Consider the following 11,959-nt stretch of genomic DNA (forward strand, 5'->3'; position numbering starts at 1 on the left):
AGCGGATGCAAACGTTACATAAATAAGTGCTGCTGTGGTGAGCAGGAGGAATGCCTTTGATAATCTCCCTTCTCCTCCCAGTTCTGTTTTGAACACCGAAAGGAGAAGCAGTGCTGCATCCTTCAAACACTAAATTCACTCTCAAAAATAACACTTCAATCCATAATTTGAAAAAAAAAACACAAAAAAACCCAAAAAAAACCTCCACGCTAAATACTTGAAGGAAATACTTCAGCCTGCCAAGCTTTGATTGATGTGATATCAAGTCAATGAGCTCCTTTTGTGCAGTTTAACAGCTTCTAATTCCTGATGGGATGAGTCAAACTGCCCTCCTCCCTGCCCTGACTCACTTCCAGGCACTTCCCCTTGCTCTCAGCCTGCTCGCACATCTAAATGTCACCAAGCTGCTATTCTTAGGTCCTGCCGAAATTCTGCCCATGCTTTTAAATAAAGCCACCCCAAAAAACCACCGCCAAAGGCGAACAGCATGGGCACCGTGGTGGGCTCGGTGTGAATTACACTGAGGAGCATCTCTGGAGTAACCCTGGAGCAGAACACCAGGGCAGGCTGGACACCCAAATTCCAGCCCCAAAGCCACCCCTTTGTTATAAATGAAAATGTGTCCAGCCAAATTAATATGAAAAAATAAAATATTTATTTTGCAAGCAAATTCTATCTAGCCAGCCACGAGGAAAGAACAGAGCCGAGCCCGGGGTCGGCCCTGGGTGTGCAACAAGGAGTCAGCCTCAGCAGAGGTTTTCACACCTCCATCCTGACACAAGTGGTTTTTATAGGGAAAATTCCGCCTAGGCCAAGATTTGAGCAATCAGTTTTTCTTCTATTCAGAGTCCATAGGTTAATAAGATTTTCTTTTTTGGTGATGAAGAAGAACAGTTCAGTGTCAGGAGTTGGTGAATCCCTTGATGGAATTTACAGAACGCTGCATTCACATGGATCTACCCGAGGATTTCCATGATATCCACGATATCCTTCATGTGATGATCAACGCCTGGGTGTCCCCTGGGTGGGCCCATCTCCCATCTCCTGGCCGAGCCACGTCCTTTTACTCATAAATTGGGTTTTAACACACACCAGGTTTCGCCTGTGAGGGTCAGGGGGGCTCCTAATAGAAACGTGTGTACTCCAACAAATATTCAATATCACATAGATGATATTAGAAATGGTGGGGATTATATCTACTACACATAACACCTCGGATGCCACCCCAAAACCCTGAGCAAGAAGAGGAGCCACAAACTGGCCGGACACCAGTGACTCCCCGTGAGCCCAGCTGGTGTGGGACGGGTTTTGTGGGCTGGCATTTCGTCACGTCCCTCGTTGTGGTCACCCCGAAGTGCCAGGACAAGCCACGGTGCCACCCCCGTCCCAGGATGTGGTTTGCACACAGGAATTATCACAGACACACACAAGGAGCAGCCTGAGGGACCTCTTCCTGTGTCCCTCTATTGGATTTTGAAGTGACACCAAGAGCATTTTTGTCTAAAGTCAACCTGGGAGAAGCTGAAATGCTTTTTTGTGCATTTTTACCCCGTTAAATGGAAAGTTCCTTGTTTGTTTTGCCCGGCCAGGATTCAGGGTTTGTGTTTGTGCTCCCAGTGCCTCCCTGGCCTTTATTCCCTGCAAACATTGGCTGCAGATCACAGCCCTGAGGTGACCTCAGGTGATTCCCGACCTCTGCCCAGCTCTCCACATCCCTCAGGACACCAAAAAACCCGATTTTCCACCATTTCCCTCTCCAAATAAATAAATAAATCCACGCTGGGAGCCGGATTACCCCCGAGGCACCCAGGGGTGCCACCCTGTCCTCAGCCTGGACTGAGCCTGCTGCTGGATGAGAACGTTTAGGATGGATTATGTGGAAAAACGCCAATCACTTGTTTTTTTTTTAATTTTAAAAGTTTAATAATAATAAAATGGTTATAAAAATAATAATACAATTATAGTGATAAAGTTTAGAGCTAGGACAATTATAAGACAATAAAAAGTAAAGAATTACGGATGTCCAGATGCTCTCAGACACTAAGTTATGAAAAAGATACTTTATGGACAAAAGAATAACTTTAAAAGCAATAGCCTGCTGCATATTCATATATCCTTCATGGTTATGCATTTTTTCTATTTAAAATAATTAACTCTTGTCTGTTGTATGTTAAGTGTTTCTTTTAATCTCTGTGGTGTCTTCCAGTCTGAGCCAGGCCTGAAGAAATTAGCTTCTTCTGATACGAAAACCACAAATTCCTTTTCTTTGGGAGGTTTAGGTGTTTTTTGAAGTGAGTATCTCATTCTAAAAAAAAAACCAAAACAACTCCCCTCACATACATAGTCTCTATTTTAACATTATGTTGCAACTTAAAACTATATTTAACACACCACTTAAGGGAATTAATACAGCATAACTTTCTAACATTACACATATAATACTCATTGTAACATTTGCGAAAAGCCAATCATAAAATAGGCATTTTTCACAGATTACAAAGCGTGGAGATGCTGAGACGGAATTTACTCTGTGGAATAAGCAGCCTCAGTGCTTAAACCACCACAAACGGTTTCCTGGCAGAGAAACCGCCCGCGGGGTGAAGCGGGGAATGCCCTGCAAGGGAACATGGAGGATGCTGAGTGTTGTACTCGGGGGTGCACTGGGCACTGAGCACTGGGCAGGCGATGGCTGCGGGCAGGAGAACGGGGGCTGCCGGCAGTGCTGAGGGGAAGGAGGGACGCGGCGGGCACAGGGGGAGCCCCGGGGCTGCGCCAGGGCCGCCCCTCACGGGGCCGTCCCTCATGGCAGCGCCGCCGCCATTTTGCGCTTCCCCTTCCCCGCGGCGCTCCTTCCCCGCCGCCCTCTATGCAAATCACCCGCCATTCCCGCGCGCCCATTGGCCCCTCCCGCCCCATTGCGAAATATGCAAATAAAGACCTGGCGCGCCGCGCGGCCATTGGCTAAAAAGCCCGCCCGCTCCACTCGCCACGCCCCCTCGCCCGTGTCGTCACATGCAGTGCGGGCTCTGATTGGACAAAGCGCTAGGAAAGCCGCGCCCACCGCGGGGTTTGGGGGGGCGCGGGGAAAGAGCATGAAGGTTCGAGAACGCGGGGCCGGCCGGCGCGCAACGCCCCCTTCCGGCGCGCGTCACGCACCGCAGCGACCAATCACCGGTGAGCGGAGGGGCGGGATGCACGCGCTGATTGGTCAGAGCCGTGCGGGGGAGGCGTGGCCTTCTGGAAGGTTCTGGGTGGGTATAAAAGCGCGGCGCGGCGGTCGCGGGGCATTGAGCGAGCCGGAGCTGAGCTGAGAGCCTGTCCAGCGTGGGAACGAGAGACCGGGCCGGACTGCGGGTAACGGGGCTGGGGGCACCACGCGGCACCGCAAGGGCGGGCTGGGACGCGGCTGCCTTGCGGGGGTGTGGGAGGCAGCTTTGGGGTGGCCTTGGGAAAGGCGGAGCGCCCTCCCGGGTGATTTTGTGCCCTCAGGAGCCGTTGTGCTGCGGGGATTGGGAGGGGATGGCGGGTACTGACCCATTTCGGGCCGCTGCGGTGCCGTTTTTTTTTTATCCCGGCCTTTGCTTGCACGCTTGTAATCTGCCGCGGGAGGAGGGGGAGGGGGGGGGGGGAGGAGCGGGCACTCCGGTTTCTCCCCCCCACCGCCATTCGTTTTTCTCAGACGGGGGAGGGGAGGGCTCAAGGAGACGCAGCGCCCATCTTGCCTCGCTGGGTGGCAGCCTGGGGCGGTGCCGGGTGCTGCAGTGCCCGGGGGAGGGGAGCGGCCGCGTGTGGGATGCGGGGGGAACGGTTCCGGGGGGAAGTGGGGGGGTTGGAGCCGCACGGGGCTGGGGCAGTGCTGGCACACGCGGCCCGCCCGCCGGGGACTCCATTTCCCGGCAGCCCCCGGGCACGCCCCGCCGCCGTGGTCACGCTGCGCGGGCGGCGCGGGGCGCGCTGGGAGTTGGAGTCTCCAGCCACGTGGTGCGGGGGACGCCAAGCGGCGGAAGCGGGGAGTGCACCCGGTGTGCGCGGCGGGGCCACGTGGGATAACGGGGCTGGAATTGGAATTCCGGGAATCAGCCGCAGTTCCCAAAGCGGGCTGGGCCGAAGGGATCCAGTTACCGCTATACTAGCTTAATTTTTAACTAAATTATTTTCTTTTCTTTTTTTTCTTTTTTTCTTTTTTTCTTTTTTTCTTCAGACAAGATGTCGAAGGGACCTGCTGTCGGGATTGATCTTGGCACCACCTATTCCTGTGTTGGCGTGTTCCAGCATGGGAAGGTGGAGATCATTGCCAATGACCAGGGTAACCGCACCACGCCGAGCTACGTGGCCTTCACAGACACAGAGAGGCTCATCGGCGATGCTGCCAAGAACCAGGTGGCCATGAACCCAACCAACACAGTCTTTGGTAAGGCTGCAGGCTTGGCAGGCTGTTCAGTGATTCAACAGATTTTTTTTCTAGTTGTGTGAATTACTAAGAGTAAAGGTTAAAGACTTTGCATAGATATTAATATAACTAAATTATCTTTAGCCAGAATAAAGTTGCATTGGTAAAAGCTAAAATGTATCAGAGGCAGGAAAAATATTTGCACTGTAGTAGGCTTTTTCAGGGTGGTCAGTTTTTAATTTTAACCAGTTGTCTCAAGATGGTTTATGGCTCAGTATTTCAGAGCTGATAGCACTGGGTTTGCATATCAACGAGATGGCAATTGGTGTTTGCCATCTAAGTCTTAACAAGGCAGTAATAATACAGGGTTAAGGATCATTATATAGGATATCATATATTTTTAATAAGAATTTAAAGATTTTAATTAGGAATGATCTCTGTTAATACATGTAAATAATCTCTTTCAGATGCAAAGCGGTTGATTGGGCGCAGATTCGATGACTCTGTGGTGCAGTCTGACATGAAGCACTGGCCCTTCACTGTGGTGAACGATGCTGGCAGACCCAAGGTGCAGGTGGAGTACAAAGGCGAGACAAAGAGTTTCTACCCAGAAGAAATCTCTTCCATGGTTTTAACCAAAATGAAGGAAATTGCAGAAGCGTATCTCGGAAAGGTGAGTCCAGGACTAACAGGCAATGCAGTGAGCAGTTCTGTGTGAGGGTTGCCATCCCTAACTGAGCTGTTTGCTGTGTTTGCAGACTGTTACCAATGCAGTAGTGACTGTCCCAGCCTATTTCAACGACTCCCAGCGCCAGGCCACGAAAGATGCCGGAACAATTGCAGGGCTGAATGTCCTGCGAATCATCAACGAGCCCACAGCAGCTGCCATTGCCTATGGGCTGGACAAGAAGGTATGGTCATTGTGGGGCACTGTCTGCCCAGTGAGTAAGCTGTTCAGTAGTAGTAGGAATGGAGTAATGGAAATGGATGTTTTCTCCAGGTTGGTGCTGAAAGGAACGTGCTCATTTTTGATCTGGGTGGTGGCACCTTCGACGTGTCCATCCTGACCATCGAAGATGGCATCTTCGAGGTGAAATCCACAGCAGGGGACACCCACCTGGGTGGGGAGGACTTCGACAACCGCATGGTGAACCACTTCATCGCCGAGTTCAAGCGCAAGCACAAGAAGGACATCAGCGAGAACAAGCGCGCCGTGCGCCGCCTGCGCACCGCCTGCGAGCGCGCCAAGCGCACCCTGTCCTCCTCCACCCAGGCCAGCATCGAGATCGACTCCCTCTATGAGGGCATCGACTTCTACACCTCCATCACCAGGGCTCGCTTCGAGGAGCTCAACGCCGACCTGTTCCGGGGCACCCTGGACCCCGTGGAGAAGGCCCTGAGGGACGCCAAGCTGGACAAGTCGCAGATCCACGACATCGTGCTGGTGGGGGGCTCCACGCGCATCCCCAAGATCCAGAAACTGCTGCAGGACTTCTTCAACGGCAAAGAGCTCAACAAGAGCATCAACCCTGACGAGGCTGTAGCATATGGGGCAGGTAATTGATCAGTCACTCTGCAACTCTTGGTGGTACAAACTGGTGTAGGCACTGGGTTTTTCCACCCCGATCACTAGAGCTTGGCAAAGCTGTAGGAATTCCCCTTGGACTTGCAATGATGAATCAGATTCCAAAGCCATTCGTAGTTTCCACCAGAGGTCAAAAGACTTGTGATGGTGCAAGTACCTTCCTTGGATGTCTGAGCGAGCCCTGTGCACCATCACAGCTCACTGGGTATGTCCTGCAGGGGTTTTAATGCTGTGTCTCTCCCCCAGCTGTGCAGGCTGCTATCCTGTCTGGAGACAAGTCCGAGAACGTGCAGGACCTGCTGCTGCTGGACGTGACACCCCTGTCCCTGGGTATTGAGACAGCTGGAGGGGTCATGACAGTCCTGATCAAGCGCAACACCACCATCCCCACCAAGCAGACCCAGACCTTCACAACTTACTCTGACAACCAGCCCGGGGTGCTGATCCAGGTGAGCGGGGAGCTCTGGGGCAGTGACAGGACACGGTCAGTGCTTTCACTGCTTGGTGCTTCAGTAATTCTTAGGCCAGAGGAGTTAAATTCCTGTAATTTGGAAATTCCTGGTTGCTGTGATGAAAGTGACTCCAAAGCCATTCGTAGTTTCCACCAGAAGTCGAAAGACTGCTGTTGGTCCAAGTTCCTTCCTTGGATGTCTGAGCGACCACATCCCTTCAGGATAATAATTAAATACCCCATTAAAACTTCAGTGACATAACGTGATGCTTTTTCTCCTCAGGTGTATGAAGGAGAGCGTGCTATGACTAAGGACAACAACTTGCTGGGCAAGTTTGAGCTGACTGGCATTCCCCCTGCTCCCAGAGGGGTCCCTCAGATCGAGGTCACCTTCGATATCGATGCCAACGGCATCCTGAACGTGTCTGCTGTGGACAAGAGCACTGGCAAGGAGAACAAGATCACCATCACAAATGACAAGGGTAAGGATCTGGGCCTCTTCTGCCTCCCCAGAATTAAAGTGTTTGGGAATTAGAGATGATCCCCTAAAAAGCACAATCCATGCTCATGATTTGTGTTCTCTGCAGGCCGACTGAGCAAGGAGGACATTGAGAGGATGGTGCAGGAGGCAGAGAAGTACAAGGCAGAGGATGAGAAGCAGCGGGATAAGGTGTCCTCCAAGAACTCCCTGGAGTCCTACGCCTTCAACATGAAAGCCACCGTGGAAGATGAGAAGCTCCAGGGCAAGATCTCTGACGATGACAAGCAGAAAATCCTGGACAAGTGCAATGAGATCATCAACTGGCTGGACAAGAACCAGGTATGTCAGATCCACATTCAGCTCCCGGGGTCAGGGTGAGGCTGGAGGAGAAGCACTGGTTGCTGTGATGAAAGTGACTCCAAAGCCATTCGTAGTTTCCACCAGAAGTCGAAAGACTGCTGTTGGTTCAAGTTCCTTCCTTGGATGTCTGAGCGACCACAGCTGGGGAGCACAGGTAGCTCTGATCCCTCCTGCTCCTGGCTGCCTTCCAGGGTGGTGTTACTGTTCAGGAGCAATGCCAGCTGCCAAACCAAGCAGGAATAATTCCAACCCAGCCCAGAACTGCTGCAGTGTGTGCCCCGGGGAGTGCTGCAGCAGAAGCAGCTGAGCTCTGGTTTTCTTTCTCTTGCAGACGGCCGAGAAGGAGGAGTTTGAGCACCAGCAGAAGGAGCTGGAGAAGGTTTGCAACCCCATCATCACCAAGCTGTACCAGAGTGCAGGAGGGATGCCCGGGGGGATGCCTGGAGGATTCCCTGGGGGTGGAGCTCCTCCCTCTGGAGGAGCCTCCTCTGGCCCCACCATCGAGGAGGTGGACTAAGGACACCTGGAAATGCATTCCACTAGCAGTTAGTGTTGGAGGAGACCCCCACTGGGGGTTGGAGTGAAGGACCCAATCCTGTAGGCACATCTGGGTTTATTTTGCCAGATTAAAAAAAACTCCATAACTCAGCTGCTGTTAAAAAAAAAAAAAAGAAAAAAATTTCAAAACGGAACAAAACCATTTTGTTTTCTGGGCATTTTAAATACTTGAAAATGTGCACAGGTGGGAGATGAATACCATTGCACTTTACAGTACTGTAAATGAGTGGAAATGCAATTCATGTCCTAAAGAATAAAAACTATTTAATGGGCATCACACTGTCTCTGCCTCGCTTGTTTGTACCAACTGACCAGTGTAAATAAAGGGAAATAAAACCTCTAAACACAGATAATTGGTGCTGAACTGAGCATGATCCAAGTGGGTTTTGCAGTGGGAAAAGAGGTTTGACCCAGGTGCTGCATGAGCATTTAGTGGATTTTTAAAAGGAGAACTGAAAATGGGTCTCATTACTCACCTGTGGCAGGAAATCTCAAAACTAAGTTGGAAAAGACCTTTTAGGTCAAGTCCAACCTATAAATTAAATCTTGCAAGTACAAAAATACTGGATAATTAGTAATTCTTGAATAAAAACTAGCTGAAGTATCACAACTTGCAGGACAGTTCAGAGGTGTCTGGAGTTGAATTCTCAGGAATAATTGGCATTGTCTTGTAATATTTTATAAGAAAACCCCACTGCTCGATGTATAAATACATATTTATGTTATATATATAAATACCAGTGGAGGAACAATGAACTGTAACTAAAATCAGAAAATTCCTAGAGCACTACCAGTTGGAAGGAGTTGGGAGAGATGAAAAATATTCTGTGGTAGGGACCCTCTCAAATGCCCAGTGTGGGGCACCACAGTGATTCCCCTGCCCCGGGATCCCAGCAAAATCCTCCCCTCCCTGAGGGCAAACCCTGATCCCTCAAATTCTAAATGTTCATCCTCATGAGCGCTGAGATTTACATGACAATTTAATGGGGAAAATGAAGACTTAATCTTGGAATTCTTTCCTCACTCCTTTCACAGATTCAGCCCCTCCTAGGCAAACTGGGATTCATCACCAGAATTCCTGTGTCCCGTCCTTACCGAGCGTGGTCTGAAGCATCCCTGGGCTCATTTGGGGTCAAAAACATCCCTGAGTGCTCATCCCTGTTTTGTCCCAAACACCTCTGGACAATCTTGCAGAAATTCACTCTCCCAGCCCAATCCAGGTGCCTTTGGCTGGCAGGGCTGTCCCTTGGTGTCCCCATACCAGCTCTGAGAACCCCCTAATAACAACCAGGGAGTGATGAAAAATTAAATTAATCACACAAAACAGGGAGGGAAATTGGGGATTAAATGTGTTTTAGTTTGGGGACGCTGCTGGCACTGCTGGGCTGGGCCACCAGATAGCAGCACCTACCCACAGAATGGCAGAAATCCCTTTTTTTTTTTTTAGGACATTGCTTTTTTTGGGTCCCTTTTTTGTTGTTGTTGTTGTCCCTCTGGGTATGAATTACTTCACCCCAAAATATTCATGGTGTTGAATATGATCCAGAGCAGCACCTCCCATTAATAGTGTGTGAGGTTCTCGTTGCCTTGAGGGCCACAAAATGGAAATGGGGTTTGGAAAATTGGTTTGGGGTATTCAGTGGGTGAAGGGAGATCCTGGGGGCTGCCAGAGCTCTGGTTCAAACCCACAGGGGCTCGGGGTAAATCCTACAGCACAGGCTGAGGGTCTGGGGCTGTGGGACACACAGGAGCTGCTGCAGGGCCCTGAGCAGCACCTGAGCCACAGCAGCAGGTGAACAAATGAGTGAAAATATCGAATTTAGGGGATTTTCGCATTTATCACAACAAGGAACCTCCCAAAAAAAGGAAACCTATTAAAAAATGCACAGGTGACAAGCCAGGATTAGTGGCTTTGAGCCAAGGCAGCAGCAAATCAGGGATTTCCCTGGCAAACAGAGCCAGGAGTGCCTCAGGTGGGGCTGGCACCTCAGGGGTGGCACAGGATGAGCCACAGCAGAGAAGAACTGAAACACGGCATTTTCCTGGACACATCCACATGTTTCATGCACTTTTGGGGATTATCCAGCATTTAAAAGCAGCAACAGGGCAGCTAATCCTGGCACCTGGGGCAAGGCGTGGGTTTATTCCTAATCCTATACCTGACAAGGTATGGGTTTATTTCTAATGCTGTACCTAACAATGTCTGGATTTATCCCTAATCCTGTACCTAACAAAATGTGGGTTTATTCCTAATCCTGGTACCTAACAAAGTGTGGATTTATCCTTAATCCTGTATCTAAGAAGGTGTGGGTTTATCCCTAATCCTGGTTCCTGGGGACAAAGTGTGGGTTTATTCCTAATTCTGTACCTAACAAGGCATGGGGTTATCCCTAATCCTGTGCCTAACAAAGTCTGGGTTTATACCTAGTCCTGGTACCAGGGAACAAGGCATGGTTTTACCTAATCCTGTACCTAACAAGGAATGGGTTTATTCCTAATCCTGTATCTAACAAAATGTGGGTTTATTCCTAATTCTGGTACCTAACAAAGTGTGGATTTATTCTTAATCCTGTACATAACAAGGTGTGGGGGTTATTCCTAATCCTGTACCTAACAAGGCCTCGGTTTATTCCTAGTCCTGGTTCCTGGGGACAAGGTGTGTGTTTATTCCTAATTCTGTACCTAGCAAGGCATGAGTTTATTTCTAATCCTGTACCTAACAAAGTGTGGATTTATCCTTAATCCTGTATCTAACAAAGTGTGGGTTTATCCCTAATCCTCTGTCTAACCAGGTCTGAGTTTATTCCTAATCCTGGTACCAGGGGACAAGGCGTGGGTTTATTCCTAATTCTGTACCTAACAAGGTCTGGATTTATACCTAGTCCTGGTACCAGGGGACAAGGCGTGGGTTTTACCTAATCCTGTACCTACCAAGGCATGGGTTTATCCCTAATCCTGTACCTAACAAGGTGTGGGTTTTACCTAATCCTGTACCTAACAAGGTGTGGGGGTTATTCCTAATCCTGTACCTAACAAGGTGTGGGTTTTACCTAATCCTCTACCTACCAAGGAATAGGTTTATCCCTAATCCTGTACCTACCAAGGAATGGGTTTATCCCTAATTCTGTACCTAACAAGGTCTGGGTTTATCCCTAATCCTGTACCTACCAAGGAATGGGTTTATCCCTAATCCTGTACCTAACAAGGTCTGGGTTTATCCCTAATCCTGTACCTACCAATGCGTGGGTTTATTCACCCCACTCTTTACCCAGCACCCACAGCACCCACAGCACTCAGCACCCTCCTCCTCCTCGCTGCTCTCCTTCCACTCTCCCTCACCACCATCCATCCCTTCCCTGCTGATTTCCCCCAGTGCCTGCCTCTTTTCCCGGGAATGATTTCCCACCGGGCGCAGGACGTATTTCACTCATCAAATCTCCTGCAATCCTTCCACATGCAATATTTAGCCCGGCCCCAGCAAAGCACACCGAGTGTTAACGTGTCACAAGCTGCCTGCAGACAGCATTAGGCTGTAATTTGAAAGTGAGTGAAGTGATAATGCCACGCTCCCTGCTTTTGTGAGCCTGCATTAATGCAGCTCTGCCAGCACCAGGCATCGACTCCCACTAATAGCGTCAGGGAGGGTGGCAAAATTGGGGCTGATGCAGGAAATAAAGGGTATTGACCAGCCCACTGCAGTGCCACAGCGGCCTTTAATCTATTACTGCCCTTGATGGGGGTGTTTTAATGCAACTTCAGTGTCAATCACATCTCCAGTCCCACTCTGCCTGCTGGCAGGGCGGCAGCGCTGGGGTCAGGCTGCTGCTCAGAGCTCATAGGTATCGATCCTGGCCAGGCTCAGGGCTCTGGGTTATAATTATTTCATTAAACCATTTAATGGTTATCAAATATGAGCCCCTCTCCTGCTCCATTTAGGAATTGTTGCAATTGTTAATCCATGTCGAGTTTATTTTGCTGAAATTGGTTGATGCTCCCAAGTGCTCGCCGTGCCCCTCGCTGTGGATTGATCCCAGGAGAGCCCCTCTGCCCTGGCACAGGGATTTGGGGTTGTAGCCCAGTGATCCTGAATCACAGATTGTGGGAATGCAGGGCTTCCCTCTGGCTGCCCTGGGA

General features: G+C 50.0%; 1 protein-coding gene and 3 non-coding genes across 4 annotated transcripts; all 4 read left to right on the top strand.

The window, feature by feature from the left end:
* Positions 1-3,215: 3,215 nt before the first annotated feature.
* HSPA8 (heat shock protein family A (Hsp70) member 8) lies at positions 3,216-8,102 on the top strand. Its single transcript, XM_030290727.4, has 9 exons — positions 3,216-3,354; positions 4,202-4,411; positions 4,858-5,063; positions 5,149-5,301; positions 5,391-5,946; positions 6,222-6,424; positions 6,710-6,908; positions 7,014-7,246; positions 7,599-8,102. The coding sequence occupies exons 2-9, from the start codon at positions 4,207-4,209 to the stop codon at positions 7,782-7,784; spliced, it is 1,941 nt and encodes a 646-aa protein (XP_030146587.1). The 5' UTR covers positions 3,216-3,354; positions 4,202-4,206; the 3' UTR covers positions 7,785-8,102.
* LOC115498370 (small nucleolar RNA SNORD14) lies at positions 6,057-6,153 on the top strand. Its single transcript, XR_003963768.4, has one exon. It is a non-coding gene; the product is annotated as a small nucleolar RNA SNORD14 (small nucleolar RNA).
* Positions 6,538-6,634, top strand: LOC115498371 (small nucleolar RNA SNORD14). Its single transcript, XR_003963769.4, has one exon. It is a non-coding gene; the product is annotated as a small nucleolar RNA SNORD14 (small nucleolar RNA).
* Positions 7,306-7,402, top strand: LOC115498372 (small nucleolar RNA SNORD14). The gene has a single exon (XR_003963770.4). It is a non-coding gene; the product is annotated as a small nucleolar RNA SNORD14 (small nucleolar RNA).
* Positions 8,103-11,959: the final 3,857 nt, after the last annotated feature.

This window comes from Taeniopygia guttata, chromosome 24 (genome assembly GCF_048771995.1).
Source record: "Taeniopygia guttata chromosome 24, bTaeGut7.mat, whole genome shotgun sequence".
Taxonomy (NCBI): domain Eukaryota; kingdom Metazoa; phylum Chordata; class Aves; order Passeriformes; family Estrildidae; genus Taeniopygia; species Taeniopygia guttata.

What these genes read in the sequence shown, in the direction of transcription:
- HSPA8 (XM_030290727.4), top strand. Translation starts at nt 4,207, where the DNA reads ATGTCGAAGGGACCTGCTGTCGGGATTGATCTTGGCACCACCTATTCC. An exon ending in GGCTGTAGCATATGGGGCAG is followed by an intron (nt 5,947 to 6,221) that starts GTAATTGATCAG and finishes TCTCTCCCCCAG; the next exon opens with CTGTGCAGGCTGCTATCCTG. An exon ending in CACCATCACAAATGACAAGG is followed by an intron (nt 6,909 to 7,013) that starts GTAAGGATCTGG and finishes TGTTCTCTGCAG; the next exon opens with GCCGACTGAGCAAGGAGGAC.